Source organism: Pseudophryne corroboree, chromosome 1, assembly GCF_028390025.1.
Source record: "Pseudophryne corroboree isolate aPseCor3 chromosome 1, aPseCor3.hap2, whole genome shotgun sequence".
Lineage (NCBI taxonomy): Eukaryota > Metazoa > Chordata > Amphibia > Anura > Myobatrachidae > Pseudophryne > Pseudophryne corroboree.
The window spans coordinates 171,479,612-171,505,257 of record NC_086444.1 but is presented as its reverse complement, the minus strand read 5'-3'; the positions used below and the strand labels follow the sequence as shown (position 1 = coordinate 171,505,257).

General features: G+C 47.5%; 1 protein-coding gene across 2 annotated transcripts in view; it reads left to right on the top strand.

Annotated features, from left to right (window-relative positions):
* LOC135059234 (baculoviral IAP repeat-containing protein 1-like) overlaps window positions 1–25,646 on the top strand; it is a 122,402-nt gene that overhangs the window by 46,952 nt on the left and 49,804 nt on the right. For both annotated transcript variants that reach the window (XM_063963892.1, XM_063963891.1), the window contains exons 3-4: window positions 22,321–22,420; window positions 24,300–24,381. In XM_063963892.1, coding sequence (XP_063819962.1) covers window positions 22,321–22,420; window positions 24,300–24,381 — 182 coding nt within the window. The remainder of the gene's footprint in view (window positions 1–22,320; window positions 22,421–24,299; window positions 24,382–25,646) is intronic.

Genomic DNA, 25,646 nt, shown 5'->3' with positions numbered 1-25,646 from the left:
TTAAGATGCTAAGATTCACTCCCAGTAGGCGACGGCTTAGCATGAGCAAATCTGCTAAAATCCGCTTGCGAGCGAACAACTCGGAATGAGGGCCAATGTTTTTTTGCGAAAAGCACGCCTATTGCTAGTTGCATACTCCCACACTGTACGCCCACTTTCACGCCCATGTCGGACCATTGCGAAGTCTCGCCCCTGCCACGCCTCCGCCACTCCCCGTTTTCGTTTCTGAGTAACGTGTGGTTTTCTTTTTAGTATTTCTGCACAAGTGTCGTATCGGTGTGCTCGCGCATGCCTATTTACGCTTTTGCGCATGCGCAGTTAGTTGATTTCTTGCCGTTTGCGATGCGATGAATCTCTGCGATCAACTCGGAATGAGGGCCCTGGTTTACCCAACTGCTAAAAAAATTTCTGCTGCGATCAACCCTGAATTAGGCCCAATGAGGGTGATTCAGACCTGATCGTAGCTGTGCTAAATTTAGCACATCTATGATCAGCTTCCCTGACATGCCGGGGGATGCCCAGCACAGGGCTAGTCCGCCCCGCATGTCAGGCCCTGCCCCGTCGCAGAAGTACAAAAGGATTGCATGGCGGCAATGCTTTTGTACTTGAAAAGTAGCTCCCCACCAGCGCAGCTCCTGGGCGCTGGCAGAGAGCTACCCGTCGCTGTGAGGGTCGCAGCAGCTGCATGTAATGTTACGCAGCCGCTGCGGCCCGCCCCCCCAATGGTCCGGGCACGCCTGCGTTGCCCGGCCCGCGCCCCCTAAACGGCGGCCAAATGCCGCCGGCCCGCCCCCTCCCGCCTAGCGACTGCCTCTGCCTGTCAATCAGACAGAGGCGATCGCAGGGTTAAGACAGCCGTCGGCTGTCTGGCATGCGCCGGTGCACTGCGGCGCCAGCGCATGCGTAGTACAGACCTGATCACTGCTGTGCGAAAATGCACAGCAGCGATCAGGTCTGAATTATCCCCTATGAGAGTCCCTCAGAATGTGTAGATGGAAGAGAAGAGAGTAGCAAAAGACAATATAAAAACTCTCTCTGTGACAAAATACAATCAGGTTCTGTAGATGATATATTCAAACTGTAAATGGCTCCAAACAGGTTATATAGCTTTAGTCAGTGTATATTATACGGGTGTGGTTCATAGGGTCGACCACACTTAGGTCGACAGTGTCTGGGTCGACCACTATTGGTCAACAGTAACTAAGTCAACACCCAAAATAGGTTGACACATGCATTAGGTCGACATGACAAAAGGGTTTTTTAAATTTATTTTTGTGTCGTTCTCTTCGTAGAGTGACAGGGAACCCCAATTAGTGGACCGTGTCCCCTCGCATGGCTTGCTTCGCTTGCCATGCTTCGGCCAAGGTTACCGTTCCCAATTGTAGTCCATGTGGATCATAAAATATGAAAAAGTTCTAAAAATGAAGAAAAGAAAAACGTGAAAAACTCATGTCGACCTAAAACATGTCAACCTAGTGACCATGTTGACCTAGAATCGACCTAATGCATGATGACCAATAGTGGACGACCAAGTGACTGTCGACCTAAGTGCGGTCGACCTAGAGACCAGATACCAGCCGCCAGGCTGCCTAATCAGCAGTGATCGTCAGCACGGCAGGCACTGTTGGCGCATCTGATACGACCGCTCCAGGCAAGTGGTTCGTTAAAGGATCCATGACATTTTCTCAGGCTGCTAATATTCAAAGGTCTCCTTTACAGTACAGGTATGTTTACATTGGTGCAGTCAATGCTGTTTGATGCTGTAAAGAACCAAGAGGTTTTCTTAGGATACTCTATTACAATTTCTTAGTAACTATTGCAACACATATTGTCCCTCATTCCGAGTTGATCGCTCGCTAGCTACTTTTAGCAGCCGTGCAAACGCATTGTCGCCGCCCACGGGGGAGTGTATTTTCGCTTTGCAGGAGTGCGATCACATGTGCAGCCGAGCGGCAGCAAACACATTTTGTGCAGAACAAGACCAGCCCTGTAGTTACTTATTCTGTGCGATGATTGCTGCAACGAATGACCCGGTAATGATGGCCACGCCTGCATTTTTCCAAACACTCCCAGAAAACGGTCAGTTGACACCCATAAACGCCCTCTTCCTGTCAATCTCCTTGCGATCGGCTGTGCGAATGGAATCTTCGCTAGATCCAGTGCACAGCAGCGATGCTCTTTGTGCCCGTACGATGCGCGTGCGCATTGCGGCGCATATGCAAAATCATCAGTGAGCGATCAACTCGGAATGAACCCCATTAGCCAAGAGACTATGGGGGTAATTCAGACCTGATCGTAGCAGCAAATTTGTTAGCCGTTGGGCAAAACCATGGGGGTTATTCCGAGTTGATCGCTCGCTAGCAGTTTTTAGCAGCCGGGCAAATGCATAGTCGCCGCCCACGTGGGAGTGTATTTTTGCTTTGCAGGAGTGCGAACGCCTGTGCAGCTGAGCGCCTGCAAACACATTTTGTGCAGAACAAGACCAGCCCTGTAGTTATTTATCCTGTGCGATGATTGCTGCGATGAGTGACACGGTAATGACGTCAGATAACCGCCCAGCAAACGCCCAGCCACGCCTGCATTTTTTCACACACTCCCAGAAAACGGTCAGTTGACACCCAGAAACTCCCACTTCCTGTCAATTTCCTTGCGTTCGGCTGTGCGATTGGAATCGTCACTAGAACCAGTGCAAAAACCACAAAAGACTTCGCACCCGTATGACGCGTGTGCGCATTGCGGTGCATACGCTTGCGCAGATTAGCTATTTTTTCCACTGATCCCAGCGAACAACGGCAGCTAGCGATCTACTCGGAATGACCCCCCATGTGCACTGCGAATGTGGCAGATATAACATTTGCATAGAGAGTTAGAGTTGGGTGGGTTATTTTGTATTTTGTTTCTGTGCAGGGTAAATACAGGCTGCTTTATTTTTACACTGCAATTTAGATTTCAGTTTGAACACACCCCACCCAAATCTAACTCTCTCTCTCTCTGCACGTTATATCTGCCCCCCTACCCCACCCTGCAGTGCACCAGGGGGGGTCATTCCAAGTTAATCGCAAGCTTCCGATTTTCGCTGTGCTGCGATCAGGTCTCTACTGCGCATGCGTATGCACCGCAATGCGCACGTGCGTCGTACGGGTACAATGCGAATCGTTGCTGAGCTATGGATGAAACGAAGAATCCATACGCACAGCCGATCGCAAGAAGATTGACAGAAAGAGGGCATTTACGGGTGTCAACTGACCGTTTTCTGGGAGTGGTAGGGAAAATGCAGGCGTGTCCGGGCGTTTGGAGGGCGGGTGTGTGACGTCAATTCTGGCACCAAAAAGACTGAAGTGATCTCAAGGGCTGAGTAAGTTCAGACATACTCTGAAACTGCACAAAATGTTTTTGCAGAGCTTAGCTGCACAGGCGTTCGCACATTTGCAAAGCGAAAATACACTCCCCCGTGGGCAGCAACTATGCGTTTGCATGGCTGCTAAAAACAGCTAGCGTGCGATCAACACGGAATGACCCCCACGGTTTTGCCCAACTGCTAACAAATTTGCTGCTACGATCAGGTCTGAGTTATCCCCTATGGGCCTAATTCATGGTTGATTGCAAAAGAAAAATCTTCCTCTAGTGTGCAAAACCATGGGGGTCATTCCGAGTTGATCGCTAGCTGCCGTTGTTCGCAGGGCAGCGATCAGGCTAGAAATTGGCATTTCTGCGTATGGACCGCAATGCGCACGCGCGACGTATGGGTACAAAGGCCTTTGTGATTTTGCACACGTTCTAGCGACGTTTTCATTCGCACTGGCGGCCGCAAGAAGATTGACAGGAAAGGGGCGTTTCTGGGTGTCAACTGACCATTTTCAGGAAGTGCTAAGAAAAACGCATGGGCCAACCCACCAATGTTAGAATCAACGCACACGAAGAGTAAGTCCAGGGCTGGTCTTGTTTTGCACAAAATGTTTTTGCAGGCGCTCTGCTGCACAGGCGTTCGCACTTCTACAAAGCGAAAATACACTCCCCGGTGGACGGCGACAATGCATTTGCACAGCTGCTAAAAACTGCTAGCGAGCAAACAACTCGGAATGACCACCCATGTGCACTGCAGGGGGGACAGATATAACATGTGCAGAGAGAGTTAGATTTGGGTGGGTTATATTGTTTCTGTGCAGGGTAAATTATTTCTCTTACGTCTTAGGGGATACTGGGAATCCATTTAGTACCATGGGGTATAGACGGGTCCACTTGATGCCATGGGCACTATAGAAGTTTGAAAATGTGTGCTGGCTCCTCCCTCTATGCCCCTCCTAAAAGACTCAGTATGGAAAATGTGCTCAGCAGAGTAGGTCACATCTCTGGAAGCTCCTGAAGAGTTTTCTGCATTTATTTTAAAAGTTTGTTATTTTCAGGCAGGACTGGATGGCACCAGCCTGCCTGCTTCATGGGACTTGGGGGGAAGGACGGCACAACCCCACTAAGGGTTGATGGTCCCATTCCCCGCTGACAGGATGCTAGCCATTGCAGGGGCGGGGCTTCACTATGAGCGGATCCAGCAGCTCACAGGTGCCATTTTACCTTACTGCAGCAACACAGACGCTGACTGCGGGGACACGCAGCTCCTCTGGAGAGCCTCCAGATCATAGCAGGTTTATACTAGTGTACTAAATCCCTAATCTAGGTACTTAGTCTGCGACCTGGCTAATCTTGGCTTTAGCGATAAGGGCGCTGTGTGCTGGTTCTATCCTCTCTCTGTGTCTCTCGGGAAGGGCTCTTTGTGGGTTAATTGTGCTCTTAACCTTTTCCTGTGTGTGTGCTGTTACTGCTGCAGTATGTCAGGCAAAGAGTGTGTATCATGCAAGGCACAGTGTTCCTCTTCTCCAGGGGGTTCACTAGTGTGTACTCAGTGTAGTATCCCTTCTCAGGCTAGTAGGACGGAGTCAGCATGGCTGGACTCCATTCGGGGGCTGATTTCCACCATATCTACTAAATGATCTCGTAATGAGAAGGAGACGCAATACTTAAGACAGTCTATGACTGAGTTTATGCAAAAGGACTCAGTACTCAGACAAGCGTCTCAGTCCTCTACCATTTGGCCACAAAAACGTACTTTGGCCCATATACTGCATTCTAAGTCTGATAATGAAGAGTCATTATTGGAGGAAGGTGAGGTGGACATAGAGGTAGGGGAGTGTACTCTGTCGCAAGGTGTTGCAGCTCTCATAGACTCTATCAGGGAAGTCCTAAATTTTCCTGATAAGGTGACAGAGGTGTGTGAGGAATCTTTCTTTAATATTAAGAAAAAATCCTCAGCCACCTTTCCTGTGTCAAAGGAATTAAATACCCTGTTTGAAGAACCGTGGGTTAATCCAGATAAGAAATGTCAAATTCCTAGGCGGTTATTATCATCTTTTCCTTTTCCTCCTGAGGATAGGAAAAGATGGGAAAATACACCGATAGTGGATGCATCAGTCTAGAGGCTCTCACGTAAAATAGCATTACCTGTTCCTGGTACAGCCTCCCTAAAGGATTAGCTGATCGTAAGATTGAGACTACACTCAAATCTTTGCATACAGCTGCAGGGGTGGCCCAGAGACCTACTATAGAATGTGGGTGGATTAAACGAGCCATTGCTAAATGGTCTGGTAATTTAACTGAAGGGTTAGACACCTTACCTCAAGATGAATGACTGGTAATGAGAATGAGTAATTCAAATGAATTTATTGGAACAAAAAATATATATAAAAATTATATAAAAACAATGGTGAAATCATGCATGATATTGCACTGATTAAAACACAAGGATGTGGACCTACAGACAATGTCTGGAGCAAAGTGACTGTGCATACAGGGAGTAGGATCTCTCACCGTGTTATGGCCCTGCGGTGGGCTAGCTTTCAAGAAAGCAGTTTGCGGTCCAGAGCTGATATAGCCCGGCACCACCGCACAGGGCTTGGATCAGCAAATGAGTCCCGGACAGGTCACTGCTCCACTGCTCCAGATATGATGAATTTTCCGTTGACAACGCGTTTCGGTAGGTATGTCCTACCTTTTTCAAGTCAGTGATAGTTCTGTTGTGGGCTGTTGGGGTTTTTATATCCAATACCCTGATTTCTATTAGTGTCACCTGTAGTTTAGAGGCGGACTGGTGTTTCTCCGGCGTGTGTAGCCGGAAGTGACGCATCCTGCGTTCCAGCACACCCCGGAAATTGATATGGTGTGCGTTCCATGTCACTCCGGCTTTTCCGGAAGTACCGCACCTTGCGTTCCAGCGATAACCGGAAGTTGACATCACAGGCATTCTATTCCTTCTGAGAGTGGAAACTGAAGGTGGACCCTTTTACCAACATGAGTAAGAAGTTAGAAGAATTAACCAAGAAGGCAGTAGATGCTGGGGCTATATCCAGTACAGAACGGGATTTCATACATTTGGACAATCCATCTACCCCAACCATCTATATCCTGCCTAAGGTCCATAAGGACATGGTGAATCCACCGGGTCGACCCATAATAACGGGTACGAATAGTCTGACGTCCAATCTATCGGCGATGGTTGATTCCTTCCTTCAGCCCTTAGTGACCACCACTCCTGCATTCTTGAAAGATACAGGTGATGTTTTAAGAAAATTAGAAGAAGTCTCATGGACCAATGAATGTATAATGGTCAGTGCGGACGTAAGTACCCTCTATACCATTATCAACTGGAATGAGGGAAAAAGGGCCATAGAGTTTTATTTACAAAAAAGTGAGTATAAAGATGTAGTTCAGCTATTCATTTTGGAATCCATTGATTTTATTCTGAATAACAATTATTTTTACTTTGAAGGTGTGTATTATCTCCAAATTAGGGGCACCGCCATGGGCACCAGGTTCGCCCCTAGCTATGCAAATTTGTACATGGCCTATTGGGAGATGCAAACAATAGATACCATGAGAACCACGGGGGCGAACCTGGTGTCATGGTGGAGATTCATAGACGACATTTTATTCATTTGGAAGGGGACAGACGACAGTCTATCCCCCTTTCTAGAATCATTGAATCAAAACCATTTTAATATTCACCTCACTTTTACCCAGAGTAGGAATGAGATAGTTTTTTTAGATCTCAAAATTTACAATCAAGGAAATCGTATTTGCACATCCACTCATCGAAAACCGACTGATTCCAATGCCTATATTAACATCGACAGTGAGCACCACCATAAGTGGTTAGAAAATATCCCAGTTGGGCAATACAAACGGCTTAAAAGAAATTGCTCGGATCCTGAAATACTAGGTATTCAATTAAAAGAGATGGGAGACCGCTTTCGGGAAAAGGGATACCCTGAATCTATCCTAGAGAAGGCAGAAGAACATGTAACCCAAATAGATAGGAAGACATTGTTATTAGAAAAAATGCCAAAGGAAACAAGAGACAATCCCTATGAATGGGCTTTTGTAACCAAATATGGGGCGCATCACAAAAGAATCGAACGAATCTTCAAACAAAACTGGAGGATCCTACAGGATGACCCGGTTATTGGAAAAATCCTTCCCAATAAACCAATGTTCATTTATAAAAAAGCTAAATCCCTAAAGGATTGTCTGGTGAAAAGTAGTCTACCAGACAAATCCCTGGTTAGGACATGCAATCAGGGTTTTCATAGGTGTGGAGCATGTCTAATGTGCAGAACCACATACAAAAAAGATCTCCCAAGGAAAACGACTGATTTTACAGTAAATGGAAAAAAACACAAAATCAGAGATTTTGTCACATGTAACTCAAGGAACGTAATATACCTCCTAGAATGTAAATGTGGGCTTATATACGTGGGGAAAACCTCCAGGCCTTTAAAAACTAGAATGGCGGAACATATCTACAACATCCGCAAAGGCCTGGAGAGTCACCCATTCTCGGAACATTTTGGCCAAGTACATAAAAAATGTGAGGGAAATATAATCAGGTATCTAGGTATCCAGCAAATAAAAACCAATTGGAGAAATAGGGATCTGGAAAAACGGTTAGCGCAGAGTGAGATGCGCTGGATATTCGATCTCAATTCCTTGAAACCTAATGGTCATAACTCTGATTTCGAACTTAAGTGGTTTTTAGATTAATTTATTAATCAACTAATTAATAATTAATTTCATATTCTTGATTAATATTTTAATTGCATGTTTTAATTTTTCTCTTTTTATCTTCTAATCCTACATGTCATTTTCTGCACGACTATGAAATTCCATATGAAATCCCGTGAATACTGGAGTAAACCCACTCGGGTATTAGGGAAGGACTAAGTGGGAATACGAAGTACCACTGAGCTTGGTCAGAGTGGGTTACTCTCTGGAATATAAAAGTTATTATGGAATGAGAATCGCAATTTAAAGAATTGGAAAATGACGTGTTCGTTCCCTTAACAAAGATGGAGAATGATGACTCATTTACGATAGCGCCAGTTTGGGAATAGAATTATCCATCACAGGCAGTTTATTTATAACCCCTGTTTTGGGATATGTATAAACGAAAGACATCATGACCGTGGTGGACTTTTTATTTAAGATTCCACTCTCAGAAGGAATAGAATGCCTGTGATGTCAACTTCCGGTTATCGCTGGAACGCAAGGTGCGGTACTTCCGGAAAAGCCGGAGTGACATGGAACGCACACCATATCAATTTCCGGGGTGTGCTGGAACGCAGGATGCGTCACTTCCGGCTACACACGCCGGAGAAACACCAGTCCGCCTCTAAACTACAGGTGACACTAATAGAAATCAGGGTATTGGATATAAAAACCCCAACAGCCCACAACAGAACTATCACTGACTTGAAAAAGGTAGGACATACCTACCGAAACGCGTTGTCAACGGAAAATTCATCATATCTGGAGCAGTGGAGCAGTGACCTGTCCGGGACTCATTTGCTGATCCAAGCCCTGTGCGGTGGTGCCGGGCTATATCAGCTCTGGACCGCAAACTGCTTTCTTGAAAGCTAGCCCACCGCAGGGCCATAACACGGTGAGAGATCCTACTCCCTGTATGCACAGTCACTTTGCTCCAGACATTGTCTGTAGGTCCACATCCTTGTGTTTTAATCAGTGCAATATCATGCATGATTTCACCATTGTTTTTATATAATTTTTATATATATTTTTTGTTCCAATAAATTCATTTGAATTACTCATTCTCATTACCAGTCATTCATCATATGGTATGAGCGCCAATGCACGCTGCACTTTATTGTATTTATCTTGATTTACGGGATTTATGTGTTTGTCCCGCTGAGTGGAGAAGCTGGGCAGCTCTAATCATTTTATTGCGCAAGATTGTTGGTGTGCACCCTTTTTGTATACCTTACCTCAAGAGGAAATTTTTTACTCCTGCAATACATACAAGACTCTGCGAACTTTATGGGTGAATTCAGTACGGAAGGTTTCATGCAAGGCCCTTCCAGCTGGATCTGTTGGACAAATGGTCCGGATCGCATCTTCACATGCATCAGAGGATTCGTCTGTCGCCAAAAGCCAGGATCTCCCTCCTGTGGTGGCTACAAACTTCTCACCTATTGGAGGGTCGAAGGTTCGGGATTCAAAATTGGATTCTATTAACCACAGAAGCAAGCCTCAGAGGTTGGGGTGCAGTCACCCAGGGGGTGCAGTTTCAAGGACGGTGGTCAAGTCTGGAAGTCGTTCTTCCAATAAACATCCTGGAGCTCAGGGCTATCTACAATGCCCTTCTGCAGACCTCTCTTCTTCAGAATCAGGCCATTCAATTTCAGTCAGACAATGTGACGGCGGTGACTTACATAAACCAACAGGGCGGAACGAAAAGCAGAGCAGCAATGTCAGAGTTGTCAAGAATTCTCCTCTGGGCGGAAAAACATGCCGTGGCGTTGTCGGTGATCTTCATTCTGGGAGTAGACAACTGGGAAGCAGATTTCCTCAGCAGACACGACCTGCACCCGGGGGAATGGGGCCTCCACCCGGAGGTGTTCCAGTGACTGACGCGTCGGTGGGGTTATCCAAAAATCAACATGATGGCCTCTCTACTCAACAAGAAGCTAAAGCGGTATTGTTCCAGGTCAAGGGACCCACAAGCTATAGCGGTCGATGCCCTGACAACCCCTAGGTCAACTAGCTGGTGTACTTGTTTCCTCCCATTCCTCTGATCCCAAGAATTCTCAAAAGAATAAAAAGGTAGAGAGTTCAAGCAATTCTCATTGCTCCAGACTGGGCGTGAAGGGCCTGGTATGTGGATCTTCTCGAGATGCTAATCGAAGATCCTTGGCCTCTGCTTCTTCGAGAGGATCTTCTGCAACAGGGCCTGTTCGTTTGTCAAGACTTACCACGGCTACGTTTGACAGCATGGAAGTTGAAAGGCTGATTCTAGCCAGGAGAGGTATTCCTGACAAGGTCATCCCAACTATGATCCAAGCCAGGAAGGGGGTAACGTCAAAGCATTACCATTGTATCTGGAAGAAATATGTCTCTTGGTGTGAGAGCAGACAATATTCTATGGAGGAATTTCATCTGGGACATTTCCTGCTTTTTCTGCAATCAGGAGTTGATGAGAGCCTACACCTAGGCTCCGTAAAAGTTCAAATTTCGGCCTTGTCTATTTTCTTTCAGAAACATTTGGCTTCTCTCCCTGCGGTCCAAACGTATTTGAAAGGTGTTCTTCATATCCATCCTCCCTTTGTGCCTCCCACGGCACCTTGGGATCTCAATTTGGTTCTGCAATTCCTCCAATCGGACTGGTTTGAACCCTTACAGCAGGTAGACGTAAAATGTCTTATGTAGAATACTGTCATGCTGTTGGCCTTGGCTTTGGCAAGGCGCATATCGGAGCTTGGGGGCCTTGTATTACAAGAGCCCCTACTTGATTTTCCATGAGGACAGAGCTGAACTCAGAACTCGTCAGCAATTCCTTCCTAAGGTGGTGTCTGCATTTCATATCAACCAGTCAATTGTGGTTCCGGTTGTTACTGACACCTCTGCTACTGCAAAGTCTTTGGACATTGTAAGTTAGGGCTTTGAAGGTATATGTAAAGCGAACTGCTCATCACAGGAAATCAGACTTGCTGTTCATTCTTTATGATGCCAATAAAACTGGGTGTCCTGCTTCTAAGCAGTCAATTGCACGTTGGATCATGCTCACTATCCTGCATGCTTATTCCACGGCATGTTTGGCGTTTCCGAAATCTGTACAGGCCCACTCTATTAGGTTGGTTCCTCTTGGGTAGCTGTCCGGGGGGTCTCGGCATTACAGCTCTGCAGAGCAGCTACTTGGTCGGGTTCTAACACGTTTGCCAAGTTTTACAAGTTCGATACCTTGGTCTCTGAAGACCTTCAGTTTGGAGAATCTGTTCTGCAGGAACCTCAGCACTCTCCCACCCGGTTTGGGAGCTTTGGTACTTCCCCATGGTACTAAATGGATTCCCAGCTGGGACGCGCAGTCAAGGGAGGCAGTGCCTCCCCTGTGATTAATTATTAAAATAATACAAAGAAGATACTTATGACATGTATTCTGTGTCATAAGTATCTTCTTTATTTAATTCTAATAATTTTCTGTGCTTAAATGATTTTGAGAGGCACTGATAGCAGTGCCTCCCATAGATAATGTGATGGGGGACAGAGCGGGGGGCGGGGCGAAGCACTGGTCTCTAAAAGTCCATTTAAAAATACAGCGAAAGCGGCACTGAAACAAGTGCCTCGCTGACAGGGACACCACCCCCATGTCAGCGAGGAACCTGTGATCGGACAGCAGATCCAGTGCTGGATCCGCTGTCCAATCACCAACACAGTGCTGGAGGCGGAAGTGGTGGCGGGTCCTGAAGCAGGAGAGTGAGTGTGGCTCTCCCCTCTCTGTTTCTCCTCCGCCGGCTCCGTCCTCCGAACAGCAACATTATAACCAGGTCTCTCTCTCTGTGAGTCCCGCTGCTTCCACTGAATGGAGTGCGAGTGGGAGCGCTCCGTCAGCCGCTTGCTGCCATCGCAGCCTTTACTGATGCTGCCTGTGAGCCCCGCCGCTGAAATGGAGAGGGAGTGAGGGCTCTCGTTCAGCCGCATGCTCCCATCTATGAGCTGTCACAGCCTGTACTGATGCTGCCACTGAGAACCGCCGCCGCTTCAACAGGGAGCGCCTGTACATGAGTGTCTGCACCTATTAGTCCTGCCTGTTAGTTCTAGATGCCGCATCGCCCACACAGGTGAAAAACACACTCTCTTACTCTCTCTCTCTCTCTCTCTCTCTCCCCCTCTTGTATATTGAAGTTTGTTAGTATAATTTTCATTTTTACAGGTACCCTTATTGGATTCTACATGGACAAGTGGACGTGATCGGTGTGGGATGTAGGTAAGTAATCTCTCTCTCATTTTTACAGGTACCCCTATTGGATTCTACATGGGCAAGTGGACGTGGTCGGTGTGGGATGTAGGTAAGTATGTGTGAGTGTGTAAGTGTGTTTAAATAAATTTTTACTTTCAAGGTGTGTGTGTTGCGTTTTTATTTGGGTATTTTTTTGTTGTTGTAGAACTACAGCTACCAGAGTGCCTGTTATTTCCCTGCATGCTGGTACTTGAGGTTCTCCAAGTACCAGCAAGCGGGTGAGGCTTGCTGGACCTTGTAGTTCCACAGCAAAAAATAATATTCTTTTTTTTTTACACACTTATGGCTATCAGCCCGGCACCCACCTCCTAGGGGTACTGGGGACAGCCTCGGGCTTCACCCCAGATCCTTGGGTGCCTCGAGGGGGGAACCCCTTGATTTAAGGGGTCCCCACTCCTCCAGGGAACCCCGGCCAGGGGTGACTAGTTGGGGGGGTAATGCCATGGTCGCACGGACCTTCATAAATGTGTCCTCCGGTTGTGGCATTATGTCCCTGGCCAGTGGAGCCCGATACTGCTTTTAAAAATACTGGGGACCCCTACATCTTTTGTCCCACGTATTTTTGGAACCAGGACCAGACTAAGAGCCTGGTGCTGGTTGTCTAAATACAGGGAACCCCTGTCGAATTTTTTCCCCAGTATTTAAACAACCAGGACCGGCTCAAAGAGCCCGAGGCTGGTTATACTTTGGAGCGGGGACCTCACACTTTTTTTTTTAACCCATTCAGACCCTTCTCCATTAAGTTAATGGAAGCCCTGGACAACAAAATTGCATCTTAATGGAAGCCCTGGACAACAAAATTGCATCCATGTCCTCCTCCCACTCCCTTCCCAGTCCCAAACACAATTTTTTTCTTCTATAAAAATTTACAATATATCGCAAGTATGATGAGCAGGTAGGCAGCGGGCATTGGCGGCATCGAACTCAGATGAAAATTAGTGTCGGAGGGCTGGGTCAGTTGATGGTGGGCGAGTTTGTAAGCCATTGGCGGTGGCAGCGGGCATCGGCTCAGAGGCAGTAGCGGGCATTGGCTCGGCGGCGGTAGGGGTCATCGGCAAGATTCAGCGGACATTATGGCTGTAGTGCCTCACCAGCCACTGACCTCACCGCACGCCACTGATTCCGAGTATCCCCTAGGACAGGGGTAGCCAACCAGTCAGAGGCAAAGAGCCAGAAAAAATCTGTAGTCAAGGGCAAGAGCCAGTATCATGCGCGTGCCGAAGGCTCGCGCAAAAATGGGGGCGTGGTCTAGTTTTCACAAAGCCACACCCCATTTTGTGCTCACACCTTTCGTTATGACATTTGTAGGAGTATGACCTTGTGTCATAACTCCGTTTTTAGTCATGTTGTACAGTGCCAAATACATATAATGTCCCGGTACAGTGCCACATACATAAAGTGTCAAAAAATGGGTGCCTCCACACTGCCAGAAACATATGCCCCCACAGTGCCACATACACATATGTCCCCACAGTGCCAGATACATATATGCCTCACAGTGCCAGATACATATATGCCTCACAGTGCCAGATATTCATTTCCCCCCAGTGCCAGATATGCCCCCAGTGCCAGATATATATGTCCCCAAAGTGCCAGCTATGCCCCCAATGCAGTGTCCCCACAGTGCCAGCTCTGCCCCCAGTGCCAGATATGCATGTCCCCACACAGTGCCAGCTCTGCCCCCAGTGCCAGATATACATGTCCCCACACAGTGCCAGCTCTATCCCCAGTGCCAGATATACATGTCCCCACACAGTGCCAGCTCTGCCCCCAGTGCCAGATATACATGTCCCCACACAGTGCCAGCTCTGCCCCCAGTGCCAGATATATATGTCCCCACACAGTGCCAGCTCTGCCCCCAGTGCCAGATATACATGTCCCCACACAGTGCCAGCTCTATCCCCAGTGCCAGATATACATGTCCCCACACAGTGCCAGCTCTGCCCCCAGTGCCAGATATACATGTCCCCACACAGTGCCAGCTCTGCCCCCAGTGCCAGATATATATGTTCCCACACAGTGCCAGCTCTGCCCCCAGTGCCAGATATACATTTCCCCCCAGTGCCAGCTATGCCCCCGTGCCAGATATGCCCCCAGTGCCAGATATATATGCCCCCACAGTGCCAGCTATGCTCCTAGTGCCAGATATATATGTCCCCACAGTGCCAGATATGCCCCCCAGTGCCAGATATACATGTCCCCTAAGTGCCAGATATATATGTCCCCACAGTGCCAGACATGCCCCCAATGCCAGTGACCCCATAGTGCCAGATATACTTGTCTCCCCAGTGCCAACTATGACCCCAGTGCCAGGTATACATGTCCCCACAGTGCCAGCAATGCCCCCAGTGCCAGATATACATGACCCCCCGACCCCCCCTTCCCCCTGCTGCTCACCGCGCTGCTGTCTGTGAGGGGAGGAGAGCGCAGCGTGCGCGTCTCCTGCCCCTCACTCTCCGGCGGCTGTGTCTCTTCAATTAGGCGCCGGTACGTGAGCCAATCAAGGCTCGCGGTCTGGCAGCGTTAGCTGCCGGTCCGCGAGCTCTGACTGGCTCACGGACCGCCACCGGAGAGTGAGGGGCAGAAGAGGCGCATGCTGCGCTCTCCTCCCCTCACAGAGTGACAGCAGCAGCGCAGTGAGCACGGGGGAAGGGGGGGCCAGGACAGTGGTGGCCAGCACCTGGCTGAGCCGCATGTGTCAGGTTCGGTTTTTACTTGTGTCCCCGGAGGGGGCGCTAGTGGGTCAGTGGAGGTAGGATAGAAGAAGTGAGGAGGCTGGATTGGGTTTCTGCGCATCAGCGCAATGGTATTTTATTAACATAAAAGTTCACACAATAAGGCAGCAGAATAACGTGCAGGAATAAACAATAAAAAGTATGCAATGGAAATGGTGCAGCTTGGAAGCTGAGAGTCTATGGAGGAAATGGTAATGATGGATAAGTTCACTGGTGTGAGAACCAGAATGGTTTAAAACGTGGAGCCAGCAGAGATGGTAATAAATGTGTAGCAAACCTGGTAGCAGATGCAGGAGACTCAGGTGGAAGTCCACAGAGCAGTTCGTTAAGCACAGGCAGCTAGCAAGCTGCTTCACAGGTGAGGTGATGGAATGCACCTGGAGAGAGTCTCTACTGCAGAGGCTGAAGCACACTGCGGTTGAAGTTAGGTGTAGAGCCAAATACAGATGCAGGGGTTGCTGATGCTTGTAGTTCCACGGAGATGTAGCAAGGTAACCAGGAACACGGAGAAACAGGAAGGTAACCAGGAACACGGAGGATCCAGGCACATGGGTCGCAGGAGTGACACAAAGTTCAGGACAACCACAGGCTCACCCTGCAGCTCCTGATATACCCCCTGGTGTGCAGACATTGGTTGGAGTGGGAAAAGGAGGTGCGGCCAAGCTCCGGATTGGCCGCCGTACTCTGACCGATGGAGACTGTCATGGCGGCGCCCATGCCGCGGCCCGGCGGGAACGCGGCGCGCTCACACGCCCGCCGTTACAGGAGCGTTCCTAGGCCCAGGATGACGCCTGGCGGCAGAGGAGCGGACGACAGCAGAACGTAGGGACCCCGGACGGAGTCCGCACCGACGGACAGATGTGGCTGTAGTGAGTCGATTCCTGACAGTACCCCCTCCTTTATGGGTGGGCACTGAACACCCACGTGGCTTGGAAGGATGAGTTCTGTGGAAGACACGGACCAACCTTGGAGCATGGACATCTGACGAATTCACCCAACTTCTCTCCTCAGGACCATAACCGGACCAGTCGATAAGGTATTGTAGACGACCGTACCGGCAACGGGAATCCAGAATCTTCTCTATCTCGAACTCCACGCCCCGCTGAGTTCGCACTTTGGGGCCGACTGGAAGAGCTCTTTGGAAGCGATTCAGGACTAACAGTCTGAGGAGAGAGACATGAAAGGCATTAGGTATTCGTAGAGAAGGTGGTAACTTGAGCTTGTAGGCCACAGGACTGATGACTCTTTCGATGGAAAAGGGACCGATGAAATGTGGTGCAAATTTCATCGACGGGACTCTAAGACGGAGGTTCCGGGTGGAAAGCCAAACCTTGTCACCAGGTTTCAGGCTAGGAACTGCACGTCTTTTGCGGTCAGCAAAGAACTTATACCTGCTAGAAGCCTTCTTGAGAGAAGCATAAAACTTCCTCCAGGTTGAAGAGAACTGACTCAAGACAGCAGTGGCAGCAGGAACATCAATGTGAGGAAGTTCTTGAAAATCTGGAACACGGGGATGTTGTCCATATACAGCAAAGAACGGAGTTGTTTCTGTAGCAGTATGGTAGCGGAAATTGTGGGCAAATTCAGCCCATGGGAGCAGGTCCAACCAGTCATCTTGAGGAGACGAAACATAAATTCTTAAAAAGGTTTCTAACTCTTGGTTTACCCTCTCCGTCTGCCCATTCGTCTGAGGGTGGTAGGCTGACGAAAACTTGAGGTTGACTTGCATGGCAGAACAAAGGGCTCTCCAAAATCTTGCCACAAACTGAACTCCACGGTCAGATATAATTTCAGTGGGTAGTCCATGTAAGCGGAAAATCTCCCGTAAGAAGATTTGGGCAAGCTTTGTTGCGGAAGGAAGACCCTGGAGTGGTACAAAATGGGCCATTTTGGTAAACCTGTCAACCACAACCCAGATGGTATTGAATCCTTGAGAAGAGGGAAGGTCAGAGATGAAATCCATGGACAAGTGTGACCAGTGACGGCTGGGAACAGATAATGGTTGTAACTGACCTGCTGGAGATTGTCGAGGAGTCTTGTGCTGCGCACACTTCGGGCAGGATGCCACGAAATCTTTGATGTCAACTTTCATCTTCGGCCACCAGTATGTCTCAGAGAGGAACTTGAAAGTTTTCAGGACACCAGGATGCCCAGTGAATTTGGACTGATGAGCCCAAGACAGCAACTTGGAACGGAGTTCTGGGGAAACAAAAGTCTTACCAGGAGGTGGAGTAGGAGAAACTTGAGACGAAGCAAATACCACTGGACTCAGGATGGAATGCGGAACCGAGTCGGACGTCTCCTCTTCGGACTCCATAGATCGGGATAAAGCGTCTGCCTTGATATTCTGAGAACCTGGGCGGAAATGAAGCTTAAAGTTAAAACGAGAGAAGAACATAGCCCACCGGGACTGGCGAGGATTGAGGCACTGGGCTGCCTTCAAATAAAGCAGATTTTTATGATCCGTATAGATGTTGAACGGAAATTTGGCCCCTTCCAGGAGATACCTCCATTCCTCAAGGGCCAGCTTGATTGCTAGTAGTTCTTGATCTCCAATGGAATAGTTAGCTTCTGCAGGGAGGAATTTACGAGAATAAAATCCACAAGGGTGAATCTTCCCATCAGTTCCCTTCTGGGAGAGAACAGCTCCAACTCCTACTGTGGAGGCATCCACCTCCAACTCGAATGGCTTGTTTACATCCGGTTGAGACAGAACTGGAGCAGACATAAAGGCCAGCTTGATCTTTTGAAATGCCGCTAAAGCTTCTTCTGACCAGTTGGAATGATCTGCCCCTTTCCGAGTTAAGTTGGTAATAGGAGCGATGAGAGTTGAAAATCCTCGGATAAACTTCCTATAATAATTGGCGAATCCCGGGAATCGCTGAATAGACTTGAGACTACTTGGAATGGACCAATTGGCAATGGCTTCCAACTTTGTCGGGTCCATCTGGAGATCCGATCCGGAAATTATGTACCCCAGGAACGGTATGGAGGTAACTTCGAAGGTACACTTGGATAATTTGCCGTAGAGACGGTTCTCACGAAGACGTCGGAGGACCTCACGGACTTGCAGACGATGAGAAGAGAGATCTTGGGAGAAGATGAGGATATCATCCAGGTAAACTACGAGGTATTTGTACAGAACGTCACGGAAGATTTCATTAACAAAGTGCTGGAACACTGCTGGGGCATTGCTCAACCCGAATGGCATTACCAGGTACTCGTAATGACCATCTCGAGTATTAAAAGCTGTCTTCCATTCGTCACCACTACGGATTCTGATGAGGTTGTAGGCACCGCGGAGATCTAACTTGGTGAAGATGCGGGCTCCCTTAACTCTATCAAACAATTCAGTGATGAGTGGTAATGGATAACTGTTTTTGATGGTAATGTCATTGAGACCCCGGTAGTCAATGCTTGGACGTAATCCTCCATCCTTTTTTTTAACAAAGAAGAAGCCCGCACCAGCGGGTGAAGATGAGGGACGGATAAATCCTTTCTGTAAGTTCTCCCTGATGTAGTCGCTCATCGCCTCAGTTTCGGGAACGGATAACGGATAGGTACGCCCCCTTGGTGGTTTCTTGCCGGGAATGAGGTCAATGGGGCAATCCCACTCTCTATGGGGCGGCAGAACATCAGCGGCCTTTTCACTGAAGACGTCAGAGAAATCTTGGTAAGCCGCAGGAAGATTTGACTGGGTTTTGACTTTAGAAGACTTGATAGGACAAACTTGGGCTAAGCAGGACTGGCGACAATGCGAACCCCAGGAAGTGAGTTGTAACGTAGACCAATCAATCTGCGGATTATGTAGTTGGAGCCAGGGCATTCCCAACACGATCTCCTGGGTTGCCTGAGGAATAACTAAAAACTTTATTAATTCAGAATGCAGGAACCCGACTCCCAGAACCACTGGTCTGGTTTGGTGAGAGATATTCCCCTTGGAGATTCGGCTACCATCTACTGCAGTGATGTAGACTGGATATGAGAGTTCGCAGATAGGCAAACGAAACTTATCTACCGCAGCTTGAGTGATGAAGTTTCCTGCGGCTCCACAGTCCACTAACGCAGATGCAGACTGAAGACCATCTGTAGTCTCTAAAGTCACAGGAAGAATGAGATCTTGGTTTGAAGGAGCTTGTCTAGAAGATCCCAACTTGACTCCTCCTTTACAAGTCAGGATCTGGCGTTTCCCGAACGCACTGTACAAGAATTGATCTGGTGACCTGCAGCCGCACAATAAAGACACAATCTCTCACGGAGTCTTCTTGACCGCTCCTCAGGAGTTAGACGGGACCTATTGATTTGCATAGGCTCATCAGAAGGTGGAGACTGAAATTGTACTGAAGGTACCATTCTTGACTTGCGCGGCTCACTACGAGCATGCTCACTGTTGCGTTCGCGGATGCGAGAGTCCAACTTGATGCATAGAGAAATCAGTTCAGGCAATTGCTCAGGGACATCGCGGGTTGCCAGTTCATCCTTGATCCGATCTGAAAGTCCATGCCAGAAGGCTGCTACCAGGGCTTAATTATTCCACTGAATCTCTGCGGCTAACGTCTGGAACTGGATGACATATTGCCCCATACTCCGGGTACCTTGACGAAGCTGAATAAGGTCTGCAGTGGCTGATGTTGCACGACCTGGCTCGTCAAAGATACGTCTGAAGGTTGACACGAATTCAGCGTAGTTGTTCATCAGAGGGTCAGCACGTTCCCACAGAGGAGACACCCAACTCAAGGCAGAACCAGAGAGCAGTGAGATAATGTAGGCAACCTTGGATCTTGACGTGGGGAAATTGTGTGATAATAATTCAAACTGGATTTCACATTGGTTAAGGAAACCGCGACATAACTTCGGACTGCCATCATATTTGCTAGGCACGGGCAGGTGCAAGCGTGACACTGGAGCTGATGCAGCCGGCGTAGAAGAACTCACAGCACTTGCAGGTGCTGGGGTAACTGGAACTGGAGTAGCAAGTACACTAGGCAGGGTTTGCTGTAGTGTATCAATCCGGGAGGACATCCCTTGCAGAAACTGGAACATCTGCTGCTGCACAGCCTCTTGACCATCCAAGCGGGAGACCAGATTTTGTAAGGCCCCTGACCCCACACTCTGACCACCGTCCGAGTCCATCGGTCCTGAACTTACTGTCAGGTTCGGTTTTTACTTGTGTCCCCGGAGGGGGCGCTAGTGGGTCAGTGGAGGTAGGATAGAAGAAGTGAGGAGGCTGGATTGGGTTTCTGCGCATCAGCGCAATGGTGTTTTATTAACATAAAAGTTCACACAATAAGGCAGCAGAAAAACGTGCAGGAATAAACAATAAAAAGTATGCAATGGAAATGGTGCAGCTTGGATGCTGAGAGTCTATGGAGGAACCAGAATGGTTTAAAACGTGGAGCCAGCAGAGATGGTAATAAATGTGTAGCAAACCTGGTAGCAGATGCAGGAGACTCAGGTGGAAGTTCACAGAGCAGTTCGTTAAGCACAGGCAGCTAGCAAGCTGCTTCACAGGTGAGGTGATGGAATGCACCTGGAGAGAGTCTCTACTGCAGAGGCTGAAGCACACTGCGGTTGAAGTTAGGTGTGGAGCCAAATACAGATGCAGGGGTTGCTGATGCTTGTAGTTCCACGGAGATGTAGCAAGGTAACCAGGAACACGGAGAAACAGGAAGGTAACCAGGAACACGGAGGATCCAGGCACATGGGTCGCAGGAGTGACACAAAGTTCAGGACAACCACAGGCTCACCCTGCAGCTCCTGATATACCCCCTGGTGTGCAGACATTGGTTGGAATGGGAAAAGGAGGTGCGGCCAAGCTCCGGATTGGCCGCCGTACTCTGACCGATGGAGACTGTCATGGCGGCGCCCATGCCGCGGCCCGGCGGGAACGCATCGCGCTCACACGCCCGCCGTTACAGGAGCGTTCCTAGGCCCAGGATGACGCCCGGCGGCAGAGGAGCGGACGACAGCAGAACGTAGGGACCCCGGACGGAGTCCGCACCGACGGACAGATGTGGCTGTGGTGAGTCGATTCCTGACAGCATGCAGCGGATGAAAGAGCTGCATGCGGCTCAAGAGCCGCGGGTTGGCCTCCCCAGCCCTAGGACGTAAGAGGGAATAGGATTTTAATTACCTACCGGTAAAATCCTTTTCTCGTAGTCCATAGGGGATACTGGGTTTCCGCCCGGTGCTTCGTTCTTCCTGCATGGTTACTTGTTTAAGTACTGTTGTTTGGTTCAGCTGTTGCTGTCCCTGTTTGCAAGTTTAGTTAGCATGGCTGTCCTCTTGTTATGGTTGTGCTGGTTCGAAATCTCACTGCTTTCCTTATCTATTTCCGTATGTATGTCTCCTCGGGCACAGTTTTCTAGACTGAGTCTGGTAGGAGGGGCATAGAGGGAGGAGCCAGCTCACGTTATCAAACTTCTATAGTGTCCATGGCTCCAAGTGGACCCGTCTATACCCCATGGTACTTAATGAATTCCCAGTATCTCCTACGGACTACGAGAAAAGGATTTACCGGTAGGTAATTGAAATCCTAATTTTTCTGACTGGTATATTGGGAATCACTAAAGCTGTTTGCTTAAATACTATACACTTCATATTCTGTATAACTATCATTAGTGTACCTATACAGAGACACTCCACCCATATTAACTAAGACTTAAAAGTAAAACAGTTATTCCCTGTGTTGAATGTGGAGTGCGCCACTTCATTGCTACTTTTCAAGGGAAGCTTCATTCCCTGTACCAAGATGGCCACATAGGCTTCTGCTGAGCATGTGCAGAGCCAACTTGAGACTGGGCTATAGTGCCACACTAGAAGTCTTCTACTTAGCTCCAGTGAAACCTGCAATTGCCTACTGTTTTAACACTGTTCCAGCATCCTGCACTGCTAGCCGGAACCTACATACACTCACCGGCAGGTGAGCTGTTTGACACCCCAATGTGTATAACAGTGAGTACGACTGTACTGCACAGCTGCTGTTTCATCAATAAAACTACTCCACTAGTGAAGTTATTGGGCTATTCGTTGTTGTACAGAAACTCTGCGACACACATATTTCCAATGCGGAAAAAAATGGATTGAGATTTACCTACTTAAGAACACTGAACTGGAAATATTTTATTGAACACACATATTTCTAACACAAAGTAGGTGAATGTATCTAGTTAATTGGTTAAAAAGATGTTATGAATTTACCATAAACTTTTGTGATTTAAAATAATGCAGGGACAAGAGACACCGTCCAATGCTTCTCCTGTGCTGGATGTCTGGGGAACTGGGAGGAAAATGACGACCCATGGAGAGAACACGCAAAGTGGTTTCCTGAGTGAGTTCTATAAATGACCAAGTGCAGGGCCAGTATGTCCCACAGGGGTACAGGGGAAACCACAGGTGGGCCCCACTGCCTGAGGGCCCACTCCTTCCTTTAGAGATCAGGTTCCAGACTGTGCACTTGTATTATACATGGTAGATATGTTGCATTACACTGCACAAGACAATTGTGTATTTCAATCCTCTGTGGAGGCTGGCCACACCCCCTTTGTAGGCTGGCCACACCCCTAAGTATGGGCCCCTATCACTGCATTCCCCCGGTGGGCCCTTTATGCCCCAGTCCGACACTGACCAAGTGTGTGAGGGGCATGAGCATATCTATAGTGGGTGCAGGGTGTCCCACACACCGCACACCCTGCACCCATATAATTATACTAACCTCCTATGGAGCCCCACGGTGGCCGACGCCCTTTTCTCTTTATCTGCCCCTGGTGAGGGGGTATGGCCTCGGCATGAATACAGGATGAAGTCCTAGCTCCAGTGTTACCTAGAGGCAAATACAGCACTTCTAAGGGCAGGGGGATTGCAAATGTTACATTAAAAAAATAAAATAAATTAAAATTGTTAGAATCAACCAGCATTAGAAACTTATTTGTGATTATGGACTTGGGGGGTCATTCAGACCTGATCGCTCGCTACGGTTTTTTTTTGCACTGCTACGAACAGATAGTCGCCGCTCATACGGGAGTGTATTTTCGCTTTGCAAGTGTGCGAACGCATGTGTAGCCCGAGCGGTACAAAAAAACTTTTTGCATTTTCTGAGTTGCCCAGGACTTACTCAGCCGCTGCGATCACTTCAGACTGTCCGGGGCCGGAATTGACGACAGGATCCCTCCCTGTAAACGCATGAACACGCCTGCATTTTTCCAACCACTCCCTGAAAACTGTCAGTAGCCACCCACAAACGCCTTCTTCCTGTCAATCTCCTTGCGATCGGCTGTGTGAATGGATTCTTTGTAAAATACATCGCACAGCAACGATCCACTTTGTACTTGTGCAACGCACCTGCGCATTGTGGTGCATAAGCACGCCCAGTTCTGACCTGATCTCAGCGCTGCAAAAAAAGTTTAGTGTACAATTCGGATGATGAGAGAACTGCACATGTGCAAATCCATTCTGCGAGATCACACGCAGTGTCACCAAACCACAACATGGTGGTAATATGCCATCTGCTAGTACCAATGGGGGGCATTTATCATAGATCACATATTCAATGCGATCTAAGTGGGATTTTACTGCACAGGATCGCATTGCAATATGCAATAACATTGAGCTGATGTATTAATCAGCACCCAAAGGGACAAGGGCTCTGAAATGCACCTTTCCCTACGATGTGCTGAGGCTGCTGTGTATGTGTGGTCAGCTAAGACCGCACTGCACAGCGTCCACTTCCGGGGAGGGTTCCGGGGGAGCTGTCTGCAAGCCAGCTACGAAATGGCTACCGCCCATTCTGACTCTATATGAGTAGAAAACACAAGTTTAAACATAAATACAGAGTATCCCTTATCCAAAATTCAAATCACACACTTTTAGGTCCCCTACTGAGATAATAACATATATAGTATATATTATGTGTATATATATATATATATATATAGATATATTATATAGATATATAATATAAAATCTATATACATATGTGTCATTATCGCAGTAGGGGACACAAAAATGTGTGATTTTGAATTTTGGATAAGGGATACTCAACCTTTATCACATAATGGTTTCACCTTTTATCAGCATTTTTTATACTTCAAATCTTGAACTCAAACATAACATCACTTAGACTATGACAAAAAACGAAACTATTAGCTACAGTATAATTTTCAATTCCAACATATGTTACAAAATAACTGAATTCATTTTTTTTCTGAAAGGTGTGAATTTCTCCGGAGCAGAAAATCAAAGGATGACATACGGCAGTATATTAAGAATTACGCAAAATTTGAAGGCTTAACAGTAAGTATTCATGCCCGTATTTATCAATGAGTGATAAATTTCACTGTGAGTCATAAATTTCACCAGCCAATCCGCTCCTGTCATTTTTAAAACACAGGAGAAAAAGAGTGTATCTGCACACTATACGCACAGTCAGTTATTTGTATCGACTAGATGAACCCCATTGAGATATCTCACTCTAAAACTAGAGGTAAACTGTGGGGGTGCAGCCCCGTATCATGCGGTATGTGATGTGAAGAAAGAATTCTTTCTTCACATCACATACCGCATGATTTAGCATCACCACAGATATTTCATGCTAGGATGGAATTCAGAAAGCAGAATTCATATTCACTTGAAGGTTAATCAATTTAATTCATACTCCTTGTTTTGAGAATGGATGAGACCTCAAAATATACTTACCTTCATGACGTACTACAGATCAGGCATGAGTTGGACACCGTGGGGTCGGTTCTCTTTTGCCCACACACTTTGTCCAAATACTGTTGTGACAAGTGATATAGTACCATACCACGGTGTCTTACTTACCTGTATATGGCAGCCATCTAAGGGCTACACGAAGATCCTCATATTTTTTAGCCTAGGGTAGACATCATCCCATATTGGGTACATCAATTATTTCATACATCAATAATAATTTTTCTAAAAATATGAGTACCTTATATATAGGGTACGGGAATGCACAGCATATATTTATATACTGTGCAAAATGTATACAGTACATAATGTACAATTGAATAATGTGTCCCTCTATATATGTCTGTAATGCATAATTCGAGACAAAGATTGACCAGGGTTAATATCATCCCATATCGGAACATATTAGGATATATATCTAATCCATCGATATATAAGATCTAATGTGCAACTAAATTTATATGGAGGGCGCACACGATATTTTCAATTACACCACACAACATGAAATATAGTTTCTTTTATCAATAACCTGCCGAGGATTCTTCTCCCCTCAATCGGGGTTTCTTAATAGGCAGCAAGAGATTGTACATGGATATTTTTCTAAAACTCCGATCACGTGACCGGACTCTTTGTTTACATCCAACTGACAGACGCATGTCGGGTACCACGTGATCGTAGTGGGCCGACGTCAGAAGTCAGATGACGATTATTACATCAGGCAGAGGACGTGTTGCCATTGGCGGATGGGCACACGTGATCCTCATACAGTATGTGATTGGACAATACTAATCCTAGAAATAGAGTATCACGGAGGACAATCGGGTTAGCCTCGTTAAAGCTATACAGCG